The sequence below is a fragment of the Acartia tonsa genome, chromosome 1, assembly GCF_053477335.1.
Source record: "Acartia tonsa isolate MP-2025a chromosome 1, ASM5347733v1, whole genome shotgun sequence".
NCBI classification, from domain to species: Eukaryota; Metazoa; Arthropoda; class Copepoda; order Calanoida; family Acartiidae; genus Acartia; species Acartia tonsa.
The window spans coordinates 7978703-8004189 of record NC_137260.1 but is presented as its reverse complement, the minus strand read 5'-3'; the positions used below and the strand labels follow the sequence as shown (position 1 = coordinate 8004189).

Genomic DNA, 25487 nt, shown 5'->3' with positions numbered 1-25487 from the left:
AATGTGCTTAAGTTCAATACATTGTGAAAGGTTGAGATTCCTTTCATGAAGCCAAACTGGCGGTTGCTAAAAAAAGACCGATCTTCCAAGAACTTAACCAGCGTTTCACAGACATATTTTTCAATGGGCTTGGAAAAGTTGTCAATGAGTGAAATTCCTCGATGATTATCTGCCTCGCTGAGTGAACCTGATTTGTGAAGGACAACTATTTTGGAAGTTTTCATTTTTTCAGGAAAAGTGCCATTTTGAAGTGATAAATTATAAACATGTGTTAAGGGAGTGGCAATGGTATCAGCACAGCGAGACAGAACATACATCGAGACATCATTTATGTCTGTGGAACGCTTAGGTTTAATACTACGAATGATATTAATAACCTTGAAGGGGTACAATGGCTCAAAGAAGAGGGAATCTTGACATGGGGGTGGTAAATATTCAAAGAAATTTTTGGGGGTGGAAGGAATTTCAGGCCTTAGGGAAGACCCAATCTGACTAAAATAACGATTAAATTCATTAGCTATTTCTTGGTCATTTTCAATTTTGTTTGGGCCTACTTGAAGGTATGTGCACTCAGGGGAAGATTTACTAAACCCAATGACTTCCTTTAGGGTTTTCCAGAGTTTTTTCCCATCCCCGTTTGCATCTCTTATTTGTTGTCTGTAATATTCAATCTTTGCTCTTCTCACTTGCCTATTGTAATTATTCCTATAGACATTGTAAATACTTTCATTTTCAATTGTTTTGTCTTTTAAAAAGTTGCTGTACAAAATATCTCTATGCAATCTACAACGCAATAAAAAGTCTGACATGAAAGGCTGCTGAGGCTGGGTACGTTTGTTTTTTCGTTTTTTTCTAACTGGACACTTTTCATTATAAAGTCTCAAAAAGGTTGAAATAAAGTTATCATAAGCAATGTTTGTGTTGTCTTGGTTTAAAACGTGATTCCAGTTAGTGTGGTAGAGTGCATAGTTTAAGGCATCAAAGTTTTCATCATTCAATTCTCTTTTTTCAAAGAAATCTGGAGGTTTGGGTTTATTTACTCTGTCTATTCGGAATGAATTAATAATTGGCAAGTGATCGGAGATTTTTGAAGTTAAGACAAAGGAAGACATTAGGTTTTGAATAAAGTTACCTACCCCGAATAAATCAAGAAGGGTTGCAGTGGTTCTAGTTACTCTAGTAGCTCTGGTAACGGTATTTATGATACCGTTAAAGGAAAAAGACTCAATAATTCTCATGGAGTTGCTATTTATATTATTTATTTTGAAAAGATCAAAATTGAAATCTCCTACAATGAAGTATGGTATGCTTAAAGCTGCTATTCTATCAATCAGGTCCAAAAAAAGTTCAAAAAATTCTTCTATTTCAGCACTACTCTGATTGGGTGGCCGATAACAGTTTAGTAAGCAAAACTTTAGTCCATTGTGGGAAATTTTTAAGCAAATAGATTCAAGAATATTTTCTTTAAATGAAAATTTATCAAATAGTTTATCTACTTTATAATATTTGCTTACTAGAATACCCACCCCTCCCCCCCTACTTTTTGTGCGGAGTTTAACATGCCAATCGTAATTATTAATTCCATAGCAATCCATATTTACATCCTTATTCAGCCATAATTCTTGAAAACACAGAACATTTAAGTGGATATCATGTTGTCTAAAGAAGTCTACAGTGGAGACAATATCATTGTATTTAGAATGTAATGACTGACAATTAATACTAAAAATATTGAGAAGGTTTTCATTGAATGTTTTCAGTTTCTGTACGATACCTTGTTCACTTGAAAAAACGCAATTTATTCCGAATTCGTTCTCAAAATCGTTAAAGTAGTCGCCGTAAATCGGATTCATAAGATTTAGACCAATGTTATCGTTTAAGTTACCGTAATCCTGGTTAATCTGATCATTAGGGAGGTTTGTCATAGCAGAGCTGGTCCAGGAGCACCGCAGGAGGAATCGTCTTAACATCAAGTATGGACATCTGAAACACAGTAGATATTAGTGGACAAATAAAAATAGGTAATATACAATATATTATCGTTAAAGCGAAAAAAATTACCATATTTACTATGGTTATTCCGATAGCGTTTAGTTTATGTGTGTGTTGGGGGTGGCAACACATTTCAAGCTAGTTTAGTTCCCCCTACTCATTTTCATACAAGTTCCAAGTATTTTATATGCTAATCAGCAGAAAAATAAGAAAAATAGATTGAAATTAATATGCTATGTTGGCGTTCTAACAAGTTGGGTAATATTTAATATTAATATTATAATAATATAGAGTTTACGTGGATATAAACATTAAGTTTTTTGAAATAAATCACTTTGTAAATGAATTTAAAAATGATGATAATAATTTTGTTAAGTACCTTTTTTTCCGACGTATAAGATACTTAACCTCATGATGTGATTACCGCCTTTGTAGCTTTGCTTTGCTTAGCTTTGTTGGCGGTGTCTCTAGCTTTGGCCCTCGTGGCCACAGGATCAGAAGGTGCTGAGTCAACGACAGGGGCAACAGGTACAGAAGGTGCTGAGTCAACGACAGGGGCAACAGGTACGGAAGGTGCTGAGTCAACGACAGGTGTAGATGCGGCAGATGCGGCAGACGTGGCGGCAAGTGCGGCGGTGTGTGTGGCGGTAGGTACGGCAATAGATGCCGCAGGTACGGCGACAGACACGGCGGCAAGTGCGGCAGACGTGGCGGCAGATGCGGCGGCGGTCACGGCGGCAGGTGCGGCGGTGAGCGCGGCGGCAGGTGCGGCAGTGAAATCAGCTGTAGCGGCGGCTGCGGATGCGACGGCGGCAGGTACTGACTGTGTGGGCTGTGCGGCTGGTGCAACGGCTGTATGTGCGGCGGTTGCGACGGTTGCGGCAGAGTCTATGGGAGGGAACACAGCTAGGTCCCCAAGAGCTGGGGCAGGGGCAGACGTTAAATTATGTTGAATCGTGCTGGAAGGGTGGGCTGTGATCGTACTAAACTGTCTTGGGAAGTCATCCTCTGTTAAGTCAGCCTGATTAGAGAAGAATGTTTTCCTTTCCTCAGGCGCTAGCTTGTTGAAACAAAGGATAGGCGGTGCCTCTGACAGAAAAAAATCCTCGCTTCCAGGTATGGGTTGGGCCATTTCCTTCAGGTCTTTGCCAAACGGGTTAAGGCAGCGTATCCAGCGGCTGCCGTTCTTGAGCTGAAATTGGACATGTTGGCCAGCGACTTTGGCCCTCGAAATCTGGTTTGTGGCATACACAAAGGTCATGGTCTTCCTGTTGAGGTCGGACATATCTTGCTTCGCCTGGACTAACCTATTGGGGAAGAACGGGACCGGTGACGCGTTGTTCCTGGGATTGAACCTCTTGATCTCGGCGTTGTAACGGTCAAGCACAGCCTTCTTATTGTTCATCCACGCGTCGAGGTAGGATCTAGACATAAAACGAAAAATAAAAACGGGGATCTGGCCCTTTGTATATGGGAGCATATGGGCACGCTCGACGATATCACAAAAATGTGAGGGAATATATTCTAATTCTCCACGTTTAAGAGCGGCTTCAAGGGTGGGCCTTATAATGTTTCTAAATATGATAAACTCTGTAATATTTTCACGGCTCCACGGCTGCTGAAAATTCACTATTCTACAACTCCAATCGCGGCACCTTTGCTCTCTTATCGAGTTTTGTAGAAGTTGAAATTTGACGAAATTTTCTCTCGACGATTCAATAGAGTTTAAATAGTCTTTTTGTTGTGTAATCGTGGTCCTAATCGCTTTTTGTTCACTTGCAACAGATTTAGCATCTACGAAATTTTCTATACCTTCGATAGATTGAATTTTAACATTTAAATCTGAGACTCTCAATTTAATATCGTTTATTTCGGTTTTATGACTGGCAAAAGTACTATGAATAAGCTCATCCCTTACCTTAGCTATATTCGCATCGTATTCTTTAAACTTAACATCCAAAGCAGCGTCCAAATTTGTTTTAAACTTTGACCAATATTCTGGGTTGTCACACGTACTACAGGCCATGATGAAGTATGAAGTATGAAAGTAATTTTACAATAACTTTTTTAGATTTTACCTTAGATAGTTTGAATTTTGGGTGATGATTAGAGTAAAATTAATTTTATTTTCTAATCCCTATAGGCGAATTTGACCACCCGCGCAAATGTATTGATGTTTTGTAGGAAGCATCTTGAGAAAAACGGAAGTAAATAGGGGGCTAGTAACTAATATAGGGCAAAAAATTAAAAACCTATACATAATGTACAAAATCTAATTAATTGTAAAAAAATATTCATATAAATTAATCTAGATGTAGTGTGGTAATACGACACCCATACGGACAGGCCCAATACAGAGTTGCTTCGCTGTGACTTATGATAACAAACCCACCGCACTAATCCTATTATATCACTATCCATCTCATGACCGCTGTTAACCCCGCACCCGGCGGTCAAACTAAGCCTGCCTAAATGTGGGGAGGGGACTTGAACATGCAACTATCACGAGTCCATCATGCACTTATATAATCGGGAGGCACTGCCTCCCCTTTTACCACCGCTGCCCCCACAGCCTGTCTACCGTCGGGCGCTAAGCCCTAGCGCCCCACACCCCCTTCAAACCTAACTATTGTCATATTTTTGTTGTATATATATAGTAAACATAACTTGTAAATATTATTCAGTTTAAATATATAATTCTGTATGATTGAATCCTGCTTGTTTGTTTGGTAGAATACTTAAAGGCTAGGGCCCGTTGAATCCGAACTCGTTACCCCGTGGGCCGAGTACGCTCGGCTTACCAGAACTTGGTGTCAGCGTGTTTCAATCGAGCCTTACAGAACTAGCCTATTCTACCTCTGATTGGACCCTTTGGCAAGTAAGGGGACAATCAGCCGCCAACTGAGAAGCCAACTGACCCGTGAGACGGCCTTTTTAGGTCGAATTTCCATCATTTTGAACGCAATATGTGGGCCTCTGGCCTACGGCAAGCAGATTTAGCCTGCTAAAAGCGCCAGTTAAGACGCTTTGTCCGTGTCATGTAGGAGTAGCGCTAGGTGCGCAGCCACGGCAACCGGATAATTTAGCTCAGACGGCTACAAAACTGAGTCTAAATTGGCAAGTGTAGCTGGGACAAGCCCCAGGACACCCAGGCCAAACCTACGAGACAGACAGCTGTGTGCTGGTCTCCCTAAGAAGGCAATGTGTGGCTGCGAAGCTTCAGCACACAAGTAAGCCCTACCACTGCGACGGATAGCAGATTTTGAGCCACAGGCACGGCAGGACGGGACATTCCCTGCCGCTGTCTCCCAGGATTCGAACCCGAGGCGCTGTAGGACGGGCCATTCCCTGCCGCCATTTGTCGGGATTCGAACCAGCGGCGCTGTAGGACGGGTCATTCCCTACCGCCGTCACCCCTCTGAACCTTGCAGGACGGACATTCCCTGCTGCCAGTGCTTCCAGAATCACACCTAGAGCTCCTAGTGATAACAACACATCATTGTGTATAAAAAGTCAACCAAGTGATAAAAATAAATATAAAATTGTTGACCAAGTGATAATTAATAAGCTCTAGTGATTCGAAGCTACAGTCTAAGCCACCATGGTAAGCGATACCACCATAGCTGCGGTGCGGCCACCACCAAAGTTTCTGCCAACCCCAGCCGAACGAGAGGCCCCCTTGTCCCAAGGGCAGGACCTCCACTTCCCCTGCCATATCAGGGTGAGGTTTCCTACTCCTGACCCTGCCCAGCATGTACAGGTTGATGCCATGGTTGATTCTGGCAACCGTGTACCAGGGTCTGCTGTAATTTCTGAGCACCTCATGCACGCGATGGGCGTGCAACGCATGTTGATTCCGGACAACACCCAGATCCTGACTGCTAATGAGGAAGGCCAGCCCCTCCAGGTAATTGGAAAATTAAAAGAGTTATATATGGCAGTTTCACACACTCTTATACTCCATCTATACCACGTGACTGTGGTCCGAAATCTCTCCCACCCTCTGAACTTAGGAGGGTATTTTCTCAAGGAGTTCGGAACTAGGCTCTGTTTCGACATGCAACCACCTTGCTTGTGGGCGCGTGGGGAGTTTATCCCACTCCGTGGCGTCCCCATTGACCGGGAGACAGCCGAGAGAGAGCTAAGCTATGAGGGGCCTCTGCCAGGCCCCCTGCCTGAGCAGCCGCGTGTGGTTGAGAAAGGCACACACTGGGTGGACGCTGAGCTCAACGCACACAAGGGCGCTAACCTGCTAGCCATGGGGTTGCCCCCAGTGCCCAAGGTGCCAAGGGAGAGCCTGCCAACAACGTTTCCTGAGATTGCCAGCCCTCCAGAACCAATCTTCTCCTCCGACATTTTTATCAACGGCCAGCCGTGTCCACCTGGCCCCCTCTACCTGGGACCTCCAGCCAGTCCACCAGCCAAGCCCGAGTCCAGACCCGTCAAGTCGCGGTCTGATGTACCCGGAGCCACACTCAACTCTCAGGCCCCAGCCTCTCCCGGCGCCGTGCCCGTCAAGTCGCGGCCGGACGCCCACGGAGCCAAAGCTGGACCCAGCATTTTGGCCTCTCCCAGCGCCGAGCCCGTCAAATCGTGGCCGGACGCCCCCGGAGCCAAGCCTGGCTCCGACACGTCAGCCTCTCCAGAAGCCGAGCCCGTCAAGTCGCGGCCGGTGGGTCCCGGAGCCAAGGCTGACCCCTTACCAGCCACGTATAGGCTGAGCGCTGTCACTCCAACTGACGGTCAACCACCCCAGCTCCGCACAGCCAAGCGGGTGGTCCTGCCTGGCCGCGGGGTTATGGCAGTCCCTGTTGAGCTAGTAGGCCATCGCACCAAGGATGCCATTCAACTAGCTGCCCCAGAACAGAGGTTTGGGGAGGACCTTGTTATTCCAGAGGGCCTGTATGCCCACAGGCCTGGCTCTGCCACTGTGTTTAGAGTACTGGTGGTCAATGAGGGGGAGGTGCCCCTCTTGCTGGATGCTGGCCTCCCAGTGGCAGGGGAGCTGGTCAAACCTGACATTCTGGAGGTCTCTGATACGCCTCCCCCGCGTCTCCACTCGGTCCAAGAACCTGCTGAGCCTATAGACATGCAAGAGTTGTGGGAGGCCTTGGAGATGGAAGACAATGAGTTCCTACGCAAGGACCCCTTGCTCAAGAAGGAGGTCTGGACTACGTTGTCAGAGTACAGGGACGTCTTCTCCAATTCTACCCCCGGCTGCACAGATGTGGTTGAATTGCAGCTGCGCCTCAAGCCAGGGACCCAGCCGATCCGCCAGAGATTTAGGGATCTGAACCCGCGGCAAGAGGCTGAACTGGAGAAACAACTGGACACTTGGCTGCAGGAAGGAGTCATAGAGCCGTCGGACTCCGCCTGGAGCAGCCCCCTGGTGCCCATCAAGAAGAAGGACGGGAGCACCCGCTGGGCCGTCGACTACAGGGCCCTCAACAAGTGTCTGGAGCTGGACAGCTACCCCCTGCCTAGGATCCAGCAATTGGTGGAACGAGCTGGCGGGCACCGTGTCTACAGTGCTCTAGACGCGGTGGCCGCATACTACACCATCCGTGTGTCTGAGGATAGCCGGCCCTGCACCGCCTTCACCACCCCCAGGGGCTTGTATCAATGGAAAAGGATGCCCTTTGGCCTGGCTACGGCACCGTCTGTCTATTCCAGGTTTATTGCAGGGGTCCTAAACCCACTAGGCACAGCCAACCTCCAGTCATACCTTGACGACGTCCTGACCTTCCACCAGGATACCTGGGCCCACCTGGCCAGGCTCCGAGAGGTCTTGGAAGCCCACCGCAGGGGAGGGATCCGCCTCAAGCCAGCCAAGACCAAGTTGTTCCGGTCCAAGGTGGATTATCTGGGTCACACCCTCAGCCGAGAGGGGATAGCCATGCAAGAGGACTATATTGACCGCATCTTGGACTGGCCAGCCCCTAGCACCCCCAAGGATTTGCTGGCGTTGCTGGGCTTCTTTGGATACTACCGCCTGTTCATCCCAGAGTATGCCGACCTCACATACGAGATGAATCGGCAGAAGACGGCCAAGGCCCTAACCTGGACGCCTGAGATGGAAGCCCAGCTGCTGCAACTCAAGGACAAGTTCCGACAGGCCCCCATCCGAGCGCCGCCCAGGTTTGATTTACCAGCAGTGTTCCAGCTCACCACAGATTTCAGCAGCCGCGCCATCTCTGCCATATTGAGTCAATGCCAGGAGGGCAAGGAGAGGCTGATTGCCGCCGTGGGGCGCAAGACAACCGACCCTGAGACGCGCTACCCGTCCTGGAAGGGAGAGATGGCCGCCATTATCTATGGGATCCGAAAATTCCACGGCATCTTGTCCTACCGCAGCTTCCAGATCAACACTGATTCCTCTGCCCTGCTACAGATGAAATCACTGAACACATCCACAGGGATGGTGGCCCGCTGGCAGGAGGAGCTAGCGGCCTTAGACTTTACCGTCTGCCACAGGCCTGGCACCCAGAATACCAACGCCGACGCCCTCAGCCGCCGGGAAGATGCCAACATGCCAACGGCTAGCGCCGAAGAATTAGCAGAGCAGGCGGAGTATATCCACAACCTGGCCCAGCTAGGGGAGCCCGCAGCTAGCCGGCCTCCTGCCGCCCGACTGGACTCAGCTAGAGTATTGGAAGCCCAGACACAGGACCCCCTCCTGCTCCGTGTCCGCCAATGGGTGGCTGATGGCAAGGCCCCAACCAAGGCTGAGCTGCGTGGCAAGGAACGAGACGAGCAGCAGTACGCCAGCCGCTTCTCAGCCCTGGGGCTTGACGAGCATGGCTGCCTCACCACCACTGACCAGACTCTGACAGGAGAGAGGACAAGATACCTGCTGCCTGCGGCCCTCCAGCAGGATGCGTTCTTTCTAGCCCATGGGACCCCCATGGCTGGGCACTTTGGGATGGACGCAACTATCGCCCGCGTTGCCATGCACTTCTGGTGGCCCAACCTGGCCCGTGACGTCCGCCTGATGGTACAAACCTGCCCTGAGTGTGTCCAGAAAGTTACCAAGGAGAGGCTGAAGCAGGGGATCCACGTGCCCTCCCGCCAGGGGTATCCACAGCAAGTCCTATTCATCGACCTGGTGGGGCCACTGCCAGAGACCCCAGCTGGGAACCGCTACATCCTCACCTGCCAAGATGGATTTAGCCGGTTTGTCAGCCTCTACGCCATCCCCAACAAGCGCACCCTCACGGTGGCTGAAGCCCTGTTGCACCGCCACCTGGCCACGTTCGGGTGCCCCCTGAAGATCCATTCCGACAATGGAATGGAATTTACCGGCCAGGTATTCCAGGAACTGGCCTCCCGGCTCGAGATTGGCCTGACACATCCACCACCCTACAATCCGCAGTCCAACCGAGTGGAGAGGTTTCATAGGACGCTCAACACAGGCATGCGCCTGTTCCTAGACAGAGACGATAACAACTGGGAGCCCCACCTGCCTGCCATCGCCTTTGCCTACAACACCAAGGCCTGTAGATCCACTGGTGTGACCCCGTTCCTGGCCTTCTTTGGGAGAGAGGCCAAACTTCCGGTGGACATGGTGCTACGGCTGCCAGAGACCGAATATGCTTCAGTTCCAGCCAACGTCCAAGCTCTGTTGCAGCGCTACTATGCAGTTTATGATGCCATCCAGCAGAAGGAGGAGGGAGCCATCAGGAGGAGCGCGGCAGCTTACGAAGGCACGGCCAAGTATGAGGTTGGAGACTTGGTCTGGTACCTGGCCCCTCGCCTGGTGCCAGGAAAGGCAGCCAAGATTACCAAGAGATGGACGGGCCCCTGGAAGGTAGTAAGGAAAGCTACAGAAGTCCATTATGTCATCAAACCTGCCTCTCCAGTAGCCAGGATCTCAGAAGTTACCGCGCATGTAGGCCGACTGCGCAAATACACTGGAGATGTGACTGCCCACCAGATCCCAGAAGACATCCAAGTTGACGTGGACGGCGACGAGGATGCCACCGAGCTGCCAGTTGGAGCGGCGGCGCCCGCAGCTAGCAACCCAGGAGAGTTCCCAGTGCACCAGCCAGCCGCAGCCGCCCCACAGCCTAGCGGCCAAGATTGTGACCCAGTGGAGGAAAACCTGCAGGAGCAACCCAACGAACCACCGCCGCCGCCGCCCGCTCCAGAGCCACTCAGAGATGCCATCTGGAACCCTGACGCAGACATGGAGAACCTGCCAGCCAGCAGCGGACCTGTAGGAGAAGAGCCAGCCACTGCGATGGAAGAAGCCGCCCCAGAAGAAGAAGAAGAAGCCATGTGCCCCCTGCTGATGACAGCCATCCCCATCCGGGTAGGAGCTAGGAGGCCAAGTAACCTGAATCAAGCAGGCGCCCCCATGGAATTCTATGCGCCCTTTGCCATCACCATTCCACCCTTAGGAACCACCAGAATCTGCCTAGGCCTCCGTGTCCAGTTACCAGCCGAGACAGAACTGATCCTGCAGACGAGGCAAAATTTCCAGCGGCGAGGCCTGGCCGTGGCCAACCCACGCCTAGAAGCCAACCAGGAGCTGACAATGCTGATCACCAACCACAGTCAGACCGAGCAACGAGTGTCCCGAGGAGCCTGTGTAGCCCGAGCTGTCCTCCATCGAGCTGTGCCCCAGGAACTGCCTGTCCGGCGCATGAGCCGGCTGTCGTATCCCCAGGTTCAAGGCCTGGTGTCTCAAGAGCCACGCAACCCTTGAAGGGGAGGTTGTGGTAATACGACACCCATACGGACAGGCCCAATACAGAGTTGCTTCGCTGTGACTTATGATAACAAACCCACCGCACTAATCCTATTATATCACTATCCATCTCATGACCGCTGTTAACCCCGCACCCGGCGGTCAAACTAAGCCTGCCTAAATGTGGGGAGGGGACTTGAACATGCAACTATCACGAGTCCATCATGCACTTATATAATCGGGAGGCACTGCCTCCCCTTTTACCACCGCTGCCCCCACAGCCTGTCTACCGTCGGGCGCTAAGCCCTAGCGCCCCACACCCCCTTCAAACCTAACTATTGTCATATTTTTGTTGTATATATATAGTAAACATAACTTGTAAATATTATTCAGTTTAAATATATAATTCTGTATGATTGAATCCTGCTTGTTTGTTTGGTAGAATACTTAAAGGCTAGGGCCCGTTGAATCCGAACTCGTTACCCCGTGGGCCGAGTACGCTCGGCTTACCAGAGTAGATTTGCCAGCGTTGGATGTATTTATGACATACAATTGAAAAAGTATGGATGTGTAAGTGCCAGTGTCAGATGTATTTTTGACATATGTATAAAAATATTGGATGTATTTTTGCCAGTGTTGGATGTATTTATGGCATGAGAAAAAGTAAGAAAACATTTTGCCAAAAATACATCAACTGTAAATTTGCTGGATGTGTAAGTGCTATAGCCCCGTATATTCTTCTACATCCATTTAATAAACAAACAAGGATGACAACATCCATAAGTAGCGAAGCACAAAAAATCGTCGATTGGAATACGTAGATTTAAAAGGTTTTTACTAAAATCAAGAATAGATTTATTGGATAAAATAAACATGAAACCTTGTTTTATTTTGCATGATGACGATGGTCAAAGTAAATTATAATGGGAAAAATTATTTTGATACAGATATCCCATAAAAGTTTGAAAATTGCATCAAAATATACAAAGATATGGGGAAATATGTAAAACATATAAAAATAGCCAAAAACCTGATAAAAGGCAGTCTGGCCGTCATAGTTGTTTTATTAAAACGACAAAAAATTTAATTTTTAAATCCTTAACTTAAAAAATTTGGAAAATCGGACCATATACACTGAAGAATAAGATATGGAAAAAAGTGTTAAATATATAAAAATAGCCTAAACCCTGCTAAAAAGGCAGTCTGGCCGTCATGGTTATTTTGTTTAAAAGACGGGAAATTTAATTTTGATATATAAAACTGAAAAATTTTGAAAATCGGACTATAAACACTGAAGATATGGAGAAAAATGTTAAATATATAAATAACAGCCTAAAACCTGCTAAAAAGGCAGTCTGGCCGTCATGGTTGTTTCTTTAAAAGACGGAAAATTTAATTTTGATATCTATAACTGAAAAAATTTTGAAAATCGGACCATAAACACTGAAGATATGGAGAAAAATGTGAAAAATATAAAAATAGCCTAAAACCTGCTGAAAAGGCAGTCTGGCCTTCATGGTTGTTCCTTTAAACGACGGGAAATTTAATTTTGATATCTGTAACTGAAAAAATTTTGAAAATCGGACCATAAACACTGAAGATATGGAGAAAAATGTGAAAAATATAAAAATAGCCTAAAACCTGCTAAAAATCGGTCCGAACGCCAATGATGTTTTATAGTCAATTGTGCTCCTTAATGATGGGAATGTTGTCAAAAAATTTCAGCATTCTATCTTTTATAGGAGCTGAGTAAATCCCATTTCCCCCATAGCGTTACGGACTGACGGACTGACTGACGGACTGACGGACGGACAAAGTGAATTATAGAGTAGCTTCGCTACTAAAAAATATCATTATATATTTATTTATATTTACTTGACAATGAAGTGATTATAATCATAATTTTAGATTATTTTTATTTATATTAATATAGTTTAGGGATAAGGAACCAGAAGTAACACTATTTTGCGTCAAACTTTTCCATCAATAAAATAACACTTCTTTTCATAATATTGTATGAAAAAAAATCTGAATAAAAATATTTTCAGCTTCAGTTAGGATTTAACAAAGTTGGAGGCAATGAAGTTTATATTCAGGTGAATTATCTCTATTCCTGATTTAGAGCGTTCATAAAATTACATAATTTCAAATTTTCATTGAGAGAGGGGTTCTGTTTGCATATTGTATATGTATAAAAGAAAGAGAGGGCACGAGCTATCTAAAACTCCCCCCTTGGGACCCTGTGCCGACTTTCAATTTGGTCTTTGAATATCCAATAGTCAGAAATATAAATACAGTCAAATCACTACTCAAGAGCAGAAAGCAATTTGCTAGCAGGCGGAAATAAAGTCCCCTCTACTTGGGCCAGGGAGTAGTCGGGGTTTTACATCTATACTTATACATTTATTCTCGTAATTGCGATATAAAATGACACTTCTTTTTTTGTTTAGAATACTTATTTAAGTCAATGAGAACTAAACTATTTGATTACGAGTTTTCTACAAACAAAGCCTCTCCCTAAAATTTTCAATGTTATGTTAGGTTATTTTTTTTACTATTTAGCAATGTCCTAAACGTTTTAGAGCCTTTTTAAATATTACTGAAAATTATTTGTGGAAAAGTTCAAAAGTTTAAAAATCAATATTTTAAATGAATAAAGAAGTTAAAGATACCATCATTTAGAAGGGGTAGTTGCACAAAGTGCATTTAAACTTGAATTTAGTGAACTGCATATTTTTTTCTGTTTAATGGTTTAAACTACATCTATAGGACATATATCTAAAAGAATTTCAATTTTCTATCAGGTAGTTTTAAAAATATCAAGATTTGAAATTCATAGTTTTTGAATATGTGCAACTTATATCCTGTCATATTTTCACAAAAACAAATGATGACTATTTTGGTGGTGTCTAAGATTGCTATTTATTGTAATACAAAATTATATATATTAGTTGGTATTTTTGTAACTTATGCTTGCATTCAAACTTTTTAAATGCATTTCATGCAACTACCCCTTTCAATGAATTTGAGTAAATGAATATAATCTTAAATACTCCTTCTTAATAGATATCAGTAATTATGGGTATACTTTTTTTCAAATTTGATACCCTCAATTAACTTAATAATCTAAGAGAACTAAGTAAGTTTAAATATTTTAATATATGGTGAAAAAACAAAACAAAAATTTATTTCAAATCTTTTGAACTTTTCTTTCTTTTATTGTAATTTTATCTGACCAGAATGAATGAAAACTTATTGGGTTTATTTAAATGTATGAATATGCGATTTAATTTTGACACTAAAAAGGATGTAGCATGTATATTGTATAATGTATATAGTATATTAGTTTAATATAATGAAACTCAAAATAAAAACGACAGAATAAAATAACGACCAGACAGTTTTTGTTATAAATACGTAGGAACTTTTATGAACTAAAAATATTAAATTGAAAAAAGGGTGTTAGCTTAAAAAAAGACCTTTGAATGTTAGAAACTGGTCACCAAAAAGGTACAACAATATGATTTATATTAAGGTATTGCAAAACTTACTTTTTTCAAAACTGCCTTTTTCATATTTTTGTAAAAGGTTTAATGAATACAAAGGGAGGAGTAGTTTGTGCTTGTATTGCGTAAAATCTGTGAGTTAGCTTTATCGAAAGCGATTATTAAGTCTAAGTGTTCTTAATATTGAACAATGCATAGTATAATTAAACGCATATTTAATAACACGACTTGATAATCGATTTCGACTGAAGCTAACTCGCGGATTTTACGCAATACAAACACAAACTACTCCTCCATTTATCTTTTTTTCATAAAAGATTAAAATGAAGAAAACAATATTATAAGTCCCCATTTAAAATTAGTATACAATGGCACATAATAATAATATTACCGTACAAAAATCAACCAAAAATATAAATATCTAAACAAAACAACAAGATAATAAAAAAAAATAATTTTAACATAAGCATTTAAATAAAAACCTTCCAAAACTAAGTTTCAAAAAAGAAAATGTTTTAAAAGTTACTAGTATTAATGATAATAAAAATAACCAGGATAACCGAAAAATATCTTTTTTTAAACCAATGATCTTTACATAGATATGATTCTACCAAATAGCTCATGAAAGCAATCATACATCTTACATGCAATTTTAATATAATATGAATATGTGCTTAGGTTTTAATGTACTTTTTGGTGATGTTCTACCTACCTATCATTAATATTTTATTTTGTTTTAATCCATAATCATTTAATTAAGAGTTAAACTTAGAATAATGACAAAAAGTAATATTTAAACAACTGGATGTAGTTTTTCATACTCTTTCATAGTTAATGAATTTTTGATACCGATTTGTAAGGATTAGTAGCTATGTCCCTCTATTAGATTTTCATTAAAATTTTAAAATTTGTCTTGGCAAACGCTAATAATTTATCATGTATCTTGGCCATGGCTAAACAATAAAAATGTTTAAAATAAATTCAAATCTTTTTAGATATATTGCGTTTGATCTATAGGAAAGTGGTTAAACTTTTAAAATGTCTTATTGATCTGTTTTGATTTCTATGTATTTATAATATTTCTACTTAAAAGTGTGCAAATCTCATGTATTTATGTAAGGAAGTAAATAGGGTTAATAATAATAATATTCATATACATATTTTAAATCATAAATAGCTCTGTTCAAAATTCACAGTTTTTAATATATTCACAACACACATTTTTCGCCTTAAAGCTGAAATTTTTCAAATTGTTAGTTTATTCACTGTTAACACTAAGCTGTGTGGTGTTGTTAGGATCAAAGTTGTCGATAACCCTGCGGGACTGACGGATGTACTGGTGTTGTTTATGATAAACCTTGAGAACCCCCTTGATGGCTATAAAGGTGAGACCCCCTAGCAAGGCTCGCCGCACGTTAGAAGGGGTTTCTGGGTAAAGAGCTCCACCTAAAAAAGTTAATTAACTTTAGGTGAGCAACATAATATAACAAAAAGACAGAAAAATAGACAGACAAACCGTTTAGAGGCAACTGTTTTGATAGTCCCAAGGAGCATACAAATGACTAGAAAGCAATAAAATGAATTATTAGAAGATGTGAAAACAATATTTTTTTTCTCAAAAAGGCATTAAAACATATCTGTTATACAGTAAAGAAGATGAAGTCGTTTATTTATATTTAAGATTCATTGAGACTGTTTTTATAATGTATCTATGATTAATGTAACAAGGAAAATACGGACATGCCCTATTTTCACATTAGCTACAAAAATAAAATATGAAGAGTCAAAATATACAATACCTAGAAAAGTTGCAATAGTGGGGAAAAATAGGGCTCCACAAAATGTTCTTGTGACGGAGGTGTAATCTGAAGATGGCGGCAAAGAGGCGGCTGCGCCGCTGCCTTCACGTTCTGGTACCTCGGCAAAGGCGGGGAGCACATAACGGGTTAGCGGAACTTGCGGTAGATACACGCGAAAAACCTAAAATAATAAGTAAATCTAAATAAAAAATACTTTTTGAGTAGAAAGATTGATTAAAATTGGGGGATTAAAAATTGCCTAATGCCTTCCCTAGAGGGAGCCCGGAGCATAAATAATTCCCTGAATAATTTGGTCCTGTCGTTTACGAGATCTTTCGGGACATACATATACACAAGTAACTAATTCATATAATAGGATTGAATACAGAAAAAGTACAACATTTAAGCCGCCTCGTTCCGATTTTAAGCGGGTCCGCTAATTGTGACATATCGTCTAGGATTGATTTAGAAACCTGGATATTGATAAGGTGTCTATAGAAAGGTATTTACATGCCCCATCAAAAACTTAAAAAATTGTCTATCTCAAAACTTCAAGTACTTAAGACGGATTAGATTTTAGGCGATTATTTTCTTTATATACACACATTATTACCTTTAAGACAGGATCCTGCCATTTAACCATCTTGCCAAGGAACAAACCAATGGGTATCAATGGAAGGCTCACCAGTAACAGCAGAGGATCTGTAGCCTCCATTAACCTCCATCCCTCATCATGACCTGCAACCTAAATATAATAATTGGTATTAAGGAAAGACAGCAAAGGATCTGTAGCCTCCATTAACATCCATCTCTCGTCATGTCCTGCTACCTAACTATAAGAATTTGTATTAGGGTAATACATATGACCCGTAGAAGCACATAACTATATCCTCACAATTCCTCGTTATAATATGTAACCTAATAATACAGCATGGGTGTATATTCTGTAAATTTTTCAAAACCTTCAAAAATAAGAAATGGACTTGATAAAATTTTTTGTTGTTAAATAACTACCTATGTAAATAATTTATTTACAGAAAAAAAACTAAGGATTTTTAAAATTTTAAGTAGGTTCCAGAGTCGGAGCCGGAGCCACTAATGAATGACAATAAGACTTGATAAAAAGGCATTAAAATTATTGAAACCTGCATAACAGTGACGGCTCCATAAGTGACAAACGACCAGAACATTCCACCGATGAGGATGCCTCCAGCTATCAGCGGGCACATGCGTCCTATCAACAGGTCAAGGCCGTCCAGAATCTAGAAATATAAGATTTCTTTGTTTAAATTTGGATGGGAAATAAGTTGATTACAGCAAAATTATAAAAGGTGGTCATTTTTTCGCGTATTTTCTGTAAAGTTGTGGGTAACACAATGCTCTTATTAAGTCAAACTGTTCTTAATTTTGACCATTTAAAAACTATAAGTATATCAATTTTAATCAAGTGCCATTTTCCCCTATACAACATAAGAACCACACAAAAAAATAACCAAAAATATATACATATTTTTGTTGCGTACTTAAGGTTAGGAGAGTCTTCCTGGATAGGAACACATAAGGGGCTACAAATATAATGTATCCCCTCAAAAATATTTCAAAAGGAGGGAAGGAAATATAGTTATAAGTGAAATAAAAAAATAAAGGAAGTTTGGTAAATTAAATAAGGTTTGCATGGAAAAGTACAAAAAAATATTAAGATTTTAAATAATAGCAATACAATCTGAAATTAAAGATTTTCCAGTATCGCTTCGAAACCGATTTAAAAATTATGTATAGCATCAAACTATATTCAGTTTTCTACCAATATGAAAATTACTTTAATCATAAGATTAAAACCAGATTTTTATCCTATGCCTTCGGCATCTCGGGGCTAAAAAAACTGGTTTTAACCTAACATTTTTATATCCGCGAAAATCTGTTATAAAACGATGTGGAAAATAACCATTATGTTGTAGGCCATACCTTCATAATAGGACCAGATGGTGGGAACCTGATGATATATTCCGTGCCACACTGGGGGCATGATACATTAGGGACTAATGTAATAAACAGCCCAATGTCCCCTCCCTCCCTGCTTACCTTCATAATAGGACCAGATGGTGGAAACCTGATGATATATTCCGTGCCACACTGGGGGCATGATACATTAGGGACTAATGTAATAAACAGCCCAATGTCCCCTCCCTCCCTGCTTACCTTCATAATAGGACCAGATGGTGGGAACCTGATGATATATTCAGTGCCACACTGGGGACATGATACATTGGCTGTATTGTTGCCTTTCTGTTTCTCATCCACCCATCTTTGCAGGCATACGGTGTGCACCCATTTAGTAGTGCCACTACATCTAAAATAGTTTAATCTTTAGCTAGAGGAATCAATATATTATTAATTGGATGTTGCATCAGATTTTGATGTACTCCAGAAAATTAAACAAATAGAGGGGTAGGTTTCTGGTAGAATCCGTAAAGGTGTGTGTTTTAAGGCTTAAAAATAGTAGTAGAACGATAATATTCACTAAATATGTGTATTTCTTATTGAAAAGAACTATAGACAAAATTTTTTTTAAAAGAGGAGTATCCACGAACAAGAGCAAGTGATTCTAAGCATCTTCCAGCATTGACCCATAGTATTTTTTTAGTAAATATACTAGGTTTATGTTTAATATTTGCTTTATCGACTAAAAAGTTAGGTTTCACCATGGTTTTATATGAAAAAAAACTTGTAAACAGTTTAATTAATGTACTTTTGCAATTTACAACATTTGATGCTTTTCTGTAGTGTTATTTTATTTTGTCATTTGAACTCAACAAATCATTTGATCATATATTGCTTTAAAAATTGCTTTACATTTCAAAGTTTTTTTTTCATATAGAACCATGGTGAAACCTAACTTTTTAGACGATAAAGCAAATATTAAACATAGACCTAGTATATTCACTAAAAAAATACTATGGGTCAATGCTGGAAGATGCTTAGAATCACTTGCCCTGGTTCGTGGATAGTCCTCTTTAACATAAATTTTTATCGTTCTACTACTGTTTTTTACTTATAACACATAACCTTTACGGATTTTACCAGAAACCTACCCCTCTCTTTTTAGGAGTGGTATATTTAAAAGCTAATGATAGAAATAGTTAAACATTGATAAATTACCATATAAATTGACATGACCTATAAGTGTTTTTTTTTTAAGTATAAAAATATGCTTTTTTTATTTGTGCCCTAAAGGGTGCTTAAAACCCAAAAAATCAAATCAACCTAAACCAACTAGTTTACCTGCAGGAATGAACCCAGACCGCAGTGGGGTCATCCTCATCACTGGCAAAACAAACCCCTAGTAACCTAACCCAACTAGGTATACCTGGCAAAACAAACCTCTAGTAACCGAAACCAACTATGTAGTTTACCTACAGGGGTGAACCCAGACCGCAGTGGGGGCATCCTCATCACTGGCAAAACAAACCCCTAAAAGCCTAACCCAACTATGTACTTTACCTGCAGGGATGAACCCAGACCGCCGTGGAGTCATCTTCATCAGTGGCAAAACAAACCCCTAAAAACCTAACCCAACTATGTAGTTTACCTGCAGGAGTGAACCCAAACCGCATTGGGGTCATCCTCGTCACTGGCAAAAACAAACCACTAGCAACCTAACCCAACTATGTAGTTTACCTGCAGGGATGAACCCAGACCGCAGTTGGGTCATCCTCATCACTGGCAAAACAAACCCAACACTGTCGTTCATCATCTATTAATCCAGCCTAAAATAAAATATTCTACAATATCTGAATTTTATCGTTAGGTAGTGTACTTAAAAGCAGATATCTAAAGGGATAATACAATGGTCGATAAATTGATGTATATTCCCAATGATGAAACACAAATTTACCTCTTCTGTAGATTAAATTATTGGTTGAAACGTTTGGACATTCAACCTAATGAATCAACCAATCAAAATTCAATAATAGTTCCCAACTAAAGAGAAAGCGTTATTGTAAAACGTTAGGGACTGTTGTAATAAATAGCTTAATATCCCCTCTCTCTGTACCTGACTTAAAAGACATTTTTTATGGGTGGGCGGGATGAGCTTTCAATACTTGTTAACATACCAGGGGTGTATATTTTCTAACATTGTTGAATTTCTTTCCCCCATTTTATCTAGAAAAATTACTAAAGTATTTTTGTGAGGATGGTAAGAATCAATAAACAAAAATGTCTTACCACTAGCTGCCTGGTATTAAATAATATGTTCATACTCATAATCAGTTTCTGAGTCAATATAATCTGTAAAATCTAATATCTTACCACTATAGCTGCCTGGTATTAAATAATATGTTCATACTCAATCAGTTTCTGAGTCAATATAATCTGTAAAATCTAATATCTTACCACTATAGCTGCCTGGTATTAAATATATATGTTCATACTCATAATCAGTTTCTGAGTCAATATAATCTGTAAAATCTAATATCTTACCACTATAGCTGCCTGGTATTAAATAATATGTTCATACTCAATCAGTTTCTGAGTCAATATAATCTGTAAAATCTAATATCTTACCACTATAGCTGCCTGGTATTAAATAATATGTTCATACTCAATCAGTTTCTGAGTCAATATAATCTGTAAAATCTAATATCTTACCACTATAGCTGCCTGGTATTGAATAATGTGTTCATTTTCATAATCAGTTTCCGAGTCAATATAATCTGTAAAATTCTCCTCCTCCTCCGTCAGGGTGTAATCTCCACCCTCCTCCTCCCCTTCTTCGTCCTCCTGGTCACCCTCCCCCTCATCTGCTCGCTCCTGAAATTTTAGATTTTCTTAAAGTGGCGGAAAAGCATTTTTAATAGGTATAATGGTATTACCATTACATTTAAAAGTTGTTATAGCTAGTTCTAAGAAAGGCATTTGCTTTATCTTATTATGTAAAATAGTAAGGATTTTATTAATTTCTCTAAATTGTTTATTCTTTTTATCAATAAACAATGAATAATTCTTATCTACTAAGGACTTTATTGGTCACTAGCAGTTGCGCCCCTAGCATCTAGGGGATCTGTAAACGAAGAGGAAACTATGTGAAGCTTCCCCAAAGTGGAAAACTAAATCGTTTCAGTAGTTAAAAAATTCTTAAGCTAAAGACAAACTCTTTACTATGTACTAATACGATTATATTTAACTTAAACACTCATAATAGAAATACCCCTTGGATTCTCTATAGATATACAGAAGGTCAAAAGTATATTTACCATTAAATCAGAATCGGCCGCGGGGCTCCATTCCCCGTCGTCCTCCTGGCTTTCAACTCCAACTGAACTATTCTTCCTATCCTCTATAAGACCATTACTTTCATTTCTACTTGATTTCTCATCATTGTCATCACAATTTTTGTTATTTAGACCATCATTAGGTGTTAGAGGATTTGAGTTATCTTGACTTTGGCTGTTTGAGCCATAGTTATTTGGTTGTTGATTGCGGCTTTCTTGTGGTGGCTGTTCCTCAACCCCATTTTCTAGGGAAGCTTCTCTAGAATTGATTTCCTGCTCCATGATCAGCTGTGTGGTTGAGGCTAGTAATTTCTCCTGGTCAATTGAACCATATAATCTTGTGTATTCATTCCTGTAGAGTATTGAACTAGTGTTAATCTTATTAATACTTATTATTGACTTCGTCATTCCAATGATGTAAAAAATATTGCAAGACCCATGATATTAATTTTAATACCCAGGGAGCATTGCCGTAGAATAAAATAGGCCCAACTTAATCAGGGATAATACAATGGCCGGTAATTGATGTACATCTTGAAACGATTGATACTCAACTTAATGAACCAACCAATTAAAATACAATAAAAGTCTCCAAAGTTGTTAAGCCAGCGAATCCGAAAACATTATCATAAAACTTTAGGGACTAGTGTAATAAATACTAAATAGCCCAATGTTTTACTTCTCACTGCAACTTTTAACAATGGGACAAAAGCCGTGCAATAAAGTGTTTGTTAATAAGGTATTAATTCGATTAATTACTCCTTTCATTTCATTATTCTAGAAATTGGAGCAAAAATAAACATATATCTTCACATTCTATCATTGAATAAGCTGAAAAAATTCTGAATTTATTTACTTAACTAATCCTTTCCTTAATGATTTATCAAGAACAGCTGGCCTTCCATCCACTTGATCTTGTAATAATATTGATGATTGTTGATTATTTTGAGCTTGACTAGGCAGAGTCACGTGATGGCTGGTTGTATTATTGATGCCAAGATCACTCGTTTCGTGATCTGGCGTGCGTTCCATCATACGACAGCTTACTCATCCTCCTATTATATTAGAACGATTAGGACAAAACTTCAATTATAGACAATGTTAAGAATGAAATTAAAATGTTTTTTTTTCTTCTTGACATTTGCCTTTTACCTTTACACCAATAAGATAGAGTAAAATGTATTTCCAGAACAAAAGTAACGAAAACACAAACCGTTACGGACGGACAAACAGATCCTAATTATAGAAAACCTTCACTTTTAAAAATACTTCCAAATATTCTTTTATGTAAACTATGTAAATAACGTATAAAACTGTATCAATATTCTGTAATACGAAAATTGGAAAATGCACTTAAAAGCAATTTTTGCGTACAATCTATTAATAAAGAAAATCTCAGTTAAAATATTTTAATAAAAAAGCTAACTTACTTTAATACACATTTCAACAGTCTCTAGAAGATTTGGATTTTCTAAAGCAGCTGCAACTCTCTCCTATATCAAAATCAGAAAATATATACTGACATTTTTTTAATTCCCTGTCTAGTAACGTAGGTAGGTTCTCAAAACGAGTCAAAACTAAACTTTTTATACTAAATTGACCCTTTTTAATATCATCTATCCATATCTCAGTAGGGACGCAGCTCTATAATTACTTTGTCCGTCCGTCTGTAAGTCATGAACGCTATTGTGGAAATGTCTTGACTGCTATCTAAGAAATTTAGTTTGTGAAAATTCCATTAACTAATGAACATCCAGTATATAATTTACAGTGTCTGTCGGTCTGCCAGTAATTCTGCTCAAATATTAATACTTAAACATACAAAACATCCATGATTTTTGTGCTTATAGATGTTGTCATCCTTGTTTGACTAGGTATATTTTACTTGCTAGTTTTATTAAAATCAAATTAATCACCTTGTCGTTGATTTGTTTATTAATTTCGTCGACAGTGCTGTGTGTTCCTTGTTTAACAAAAATATCAAGTTTAACAGTGGTTGAGGGCAGGCAACGCTCTAACTTTGTTCTTATACACAATCCTAAATAAAATATTTCTTTTATAAAAATTAGTTTGAATGGGTGGTGTCTATTAAAAATAATATTTAAGGGGTTTAGTTACTTAAGCATTTAATAAAAATATCATTTCATGTTCAGATAAATGTCATTTATATGAGTTATCAGCTATTAATGTACTATCTTAAACCTTTGTTTTTCTTAAGCAAAGATATCTTAAATGGAAAGAACGGTAGATATGTTACACCTATTCAGAGAATCTTTGAAGTGCATTGAATTTGTTTTATTTTAAATCAAGGAAAGTGGTAGTCCCTTAGCCCCCAGAAGGCTAGAAATCCTACCAGTGCGACTAAAAAGATGAAAAATGACAAAGTATGTTTCCAAGTTCTACACTACTCTTTCATTTGCCATTTGAAAATAAAAATGAAAGAATTCTGAATGTATTTTAAATGATTTTGTGACATTAAAATGAAATTCTTACCAATAAGAGGTGCTAGTGAGCAGTGTTGAATAGTAGGAACAAACTCTATGTGAGCAAAGAGTACTTACCAATAAGTGGTGCTAGTGAGCAGTGTTGAATAGTTGGAACAAACTCTATGTGAGCAACATGTACTTACCAATAAGTGGAGCTAGTGAGCAGTGTTGAATAGTTGGAACAAACTCTATGTGAGCAACAAGTACTTACCAATAAGAGGTGCTAGTGAGCAGTGTTGAATAGTTGGAACAAACTCTATGTGAGCAACAAGAACTTACCAATAAGTGATGCTAGTGAGCAGTGTTGAATTGTTGGAACAAACTCTATGTGAGCAACAAGTACTTACCAATAAGAGGTGCTAGTGAGCAGTGTTGAATAGTTGGAACAAACTCTATGTGAGCAACAAACTTCTCCCCCGAGGTTCCAAAGGGATAAACTTTAATCAAATTCTCGTCAACTACGTTCAATTCCTTAAATATCAAAATTATATTATGCAAATGAAAATATTACGCAGTACATCATCATCATTGCCCTTTATTTCTTCTTGGGACGTAGGCCACGCACAATGGTTCTTTAATTTTCCTTTGATTTGGCACGATTTACATACCTACCCATTTTTTACTCTCTTAATCACAGGGAAATAAATTCAAAATGTCTTGGTACTTTGAAACATTTCTTCATTTAAATATACCTTTAAATTTTCATTAAAACATACATTATTGATTTTTAAAAAATCTAGATACTTTTTGCTATTAAACTGCGCTAGCTGTATAAGTTTTTATAAAACGTAAAAGAAACAAACCAATAAACATGATTTTTAAAATAAGCCTGCATCGTGACCCTACCTCTAAATTATTAGGCTTTTCTGGATCTTTGATTGTTTTAATGATATCGTAGATAGTCCACTGTAGCTCTTCTGTTGTGGAATCGTTAATACTCAAGGCCTGAAAATAAAATTATTATCAATCAAAAATAATTATGATATTAATATACCTAATTAATCGATCGTATCCCCCCCAAAAATCAAGTTATATACCTAAACTAGCTTTCGAAATCCAACCCTATTTAATTATATGTAATAAATTAAACGAAAATAAAGGTATTATATTTACAATTTAAGGCTAACATTTAAAAACAACTGACTTCATTCAATCCCATATAAAATTTGTACACAAAAATTACTTGGATTCTGTTTGCTATAAAACAATATTTTGAATTAGAATAAAGTGAAATAATCAATGGTACCATAGAAATTCTTATGCTTGGGTGCAATAAGTTTATTTAATGATATAATTAGTCAAATACAATGTATTTTTAAAATTGTGTTTCCTTTGCCCCAAAAGATAAGTGCTGGAATAGTGCGCAATAATTGTGTGAATAAAAACATTCCTAAAAATAAAAATCTCAACTCACGTATGTCAATTTTTTGTCATCTTTTTAATCAATGACGAAATATTTACGAGGAAAAAGACTTTAAAGCAAAAAAGGTGACGTAAAATTAACATTTTTTTTTTCATACAAACCTCAGTCGCAGTATCAATATGTGTGTATTCTGTAATATTCCCAACATCTTGATTCACATTTAAGGCTAATTTTTCCTTGAAAAATGATAACATTGCATGGTTTACCAATATAAGGTGGTATTTTCACGCAGTAGGTTCACTTTTTGATCCCTTAAATAGAAAAATAATGGAAGAAATTAGAAAATTGCTGCTAGGCTTCTCCTCTCCTAGCTTTGATC

At 39.6% G+C, this 25487-nt stretch overlaps 3 protein-coding genes across 5 annotated transcripts; all 3 read right to left on the bottom strand.

Annotated features, from left to right (window-relative positions):
- Positions 1 to 1859: 1859 nt before the first annotated feature.
- LOC145311876 (uncharacterized) lies at positions 1860 to 4026 on the bottom strand. 2 transcript variants are annotated; one of them, XM_080150904.1, is made up of 3 exons: positions 3911 to 4026; positions 2372 to 3416; positions 1860 to 1983 (listed from the first exon to the last, which is right to left on the bottom strand). In XM_080150904.1, the coding sequence occupies exon 2, from the start codon at positions 3395 to 3397 to the stop codon at positions 2402 to 2404; it is 996 nt and encodes a 331-aa protein (XP_080007030.1). In that variant the 5' UTR covers positions 3398 to 3416; positions 3911 to 4026; the 3' UTR covers positions 1860 to 1983; positions 2372 to 2401. The 2 variants fall into 2 exon arrangements, with proteins under 2 accessions (XP_080007030.1, XP_080007025.1); XM_080150899.1 differs by having other exon boundaries at positions 1860 to 3416.
- An 8503-nt stretch (positions 4027 to 12529) lies between these two features.
- LOC145311864 (E3 ubiquitin-protein ligase MARCHF5-like) lies at positions 12530 to 23809 on the bottom strand. 2 transcript variants are annotated; one of them, XM_080150880.1, is made up of 14 exons: positions 23753 to 23809; positions 23176 to 23297; positions 22690 to 22752; positions 22133 to 22314; positions 21242 to 21613; positions 20637 to 20798; positions 19665 to 19753; positions 18214 to 18336; positions 18069 to 18096; positions 17132 to 17248; positions 16600 to 16731; positions 15987 to 16167; positions 13173 to 15633; positions 12530 to 12851 (listed from the first exon to the last, which is right to left on the bottom strand). In XM_080150880.1, exons 4-13 carry the CDS (start codon positions 22292 to 22294, stop codon positions 15446 to 15448), a joined length of 1554 nt encoding a protein of 517 aa, XP_080007006.1. In that variant the 5' UTR covers positions 22295 to 22314; positions 22690 to 22752; positions 23176 to 23297; positions 23753 to 23809; the 3' UTR covers positions 12530 to 12851; positions 13173 to 15445. The 2 variants fall into 2 exon arrangements, with proteins under 2 accessions (XP_080007006.1, XP_080007015.1); XM_080150889.1 differs by lacking the exon at positions 18069 to 18096 and having other exon boundaries at positions 18186 to 18336.
- On the bottom strand, positions 22303 to 25362 carry LOC145323071 (cytosolic iron-sulfur assembly component 2A-like). Its single transcript, XM_080165490.1, has 6 exons — positions 25270 to 25362; positions 24592 to 24690; positions 24093 to 24216; positions 23176 to 23297; positions 22690 to 22752; positions 22303 to 22314 (listed from the first exon to the last, which is right to left on the bottom strand). The coding sequence occupies exons 1-6, from the start codon at positions 25360 to 25362 to the stop codon at positions 22303 to 22305; spliced, it is 513 nt and encodes a 170-aa protein (XP_080021616.1).
- Positions 25363 to 25487: the final 125 nt, after the last annotated feature.

What these genes read in the sequence shown, in the direction of transcription:
- LOC145311864 (XM_080150889.1), bottom strand. Translation starts at nt 22,294, where the DNA reads ATGATGGAACGCACGCCAGATCACGAAACGAGTGATCTTGGCATCAAT. An exon ending in CTGTTCTTGATAAATCATTA is followed by an intron (nt 21,614 to 22,132) that starts AGGAAAGGATTA and finishes TCAATACTCTAC; the next exon opens with AGGAATGAATACACAAGATT. An exon ending in GGCAGGATCCTGTCTTAAAG is followed by an intron (nt 16,168 to 16,599) that starts GTAATAATGTGT and finishes TTATTATTTTAG; the next exon opens with GTTTTTCGCGTGTATCTACC.
- LOC145311876 (XM_080150899.1), bottom strand. Translation starts at nt 3,397, where the DNA reads ATGAACAATAAGAAGGCTGTGCTTGACCGTTACAACGCCGAGATCAAG.
- LOC145323071 (XM_080165490.1), bottom strand. Translation starts at nt 25,362, where the DNA reads ATGTTATCATTTTTCAAGGAAAAATTAGCCTTAAATGTGAATCAAGAT. An exon ending in ATATTGATACTGCGACTGAG is followed by an intron (nt 24,691 to 25,269) that starts GTTTGTATGAAA and finishes TTTTATTTTCAG; the next exon opens with GCCTTGAGTATTAACGATTC. An exon ending in AAAAGCCTAATAATTTAGAG is followed by an intron (nt 24,217 to 24,591) that starts GTAGGGTCACGA and finishes TTGATATTTAAG; the next exon opens with GAATTGAACGTAGTTGACGA.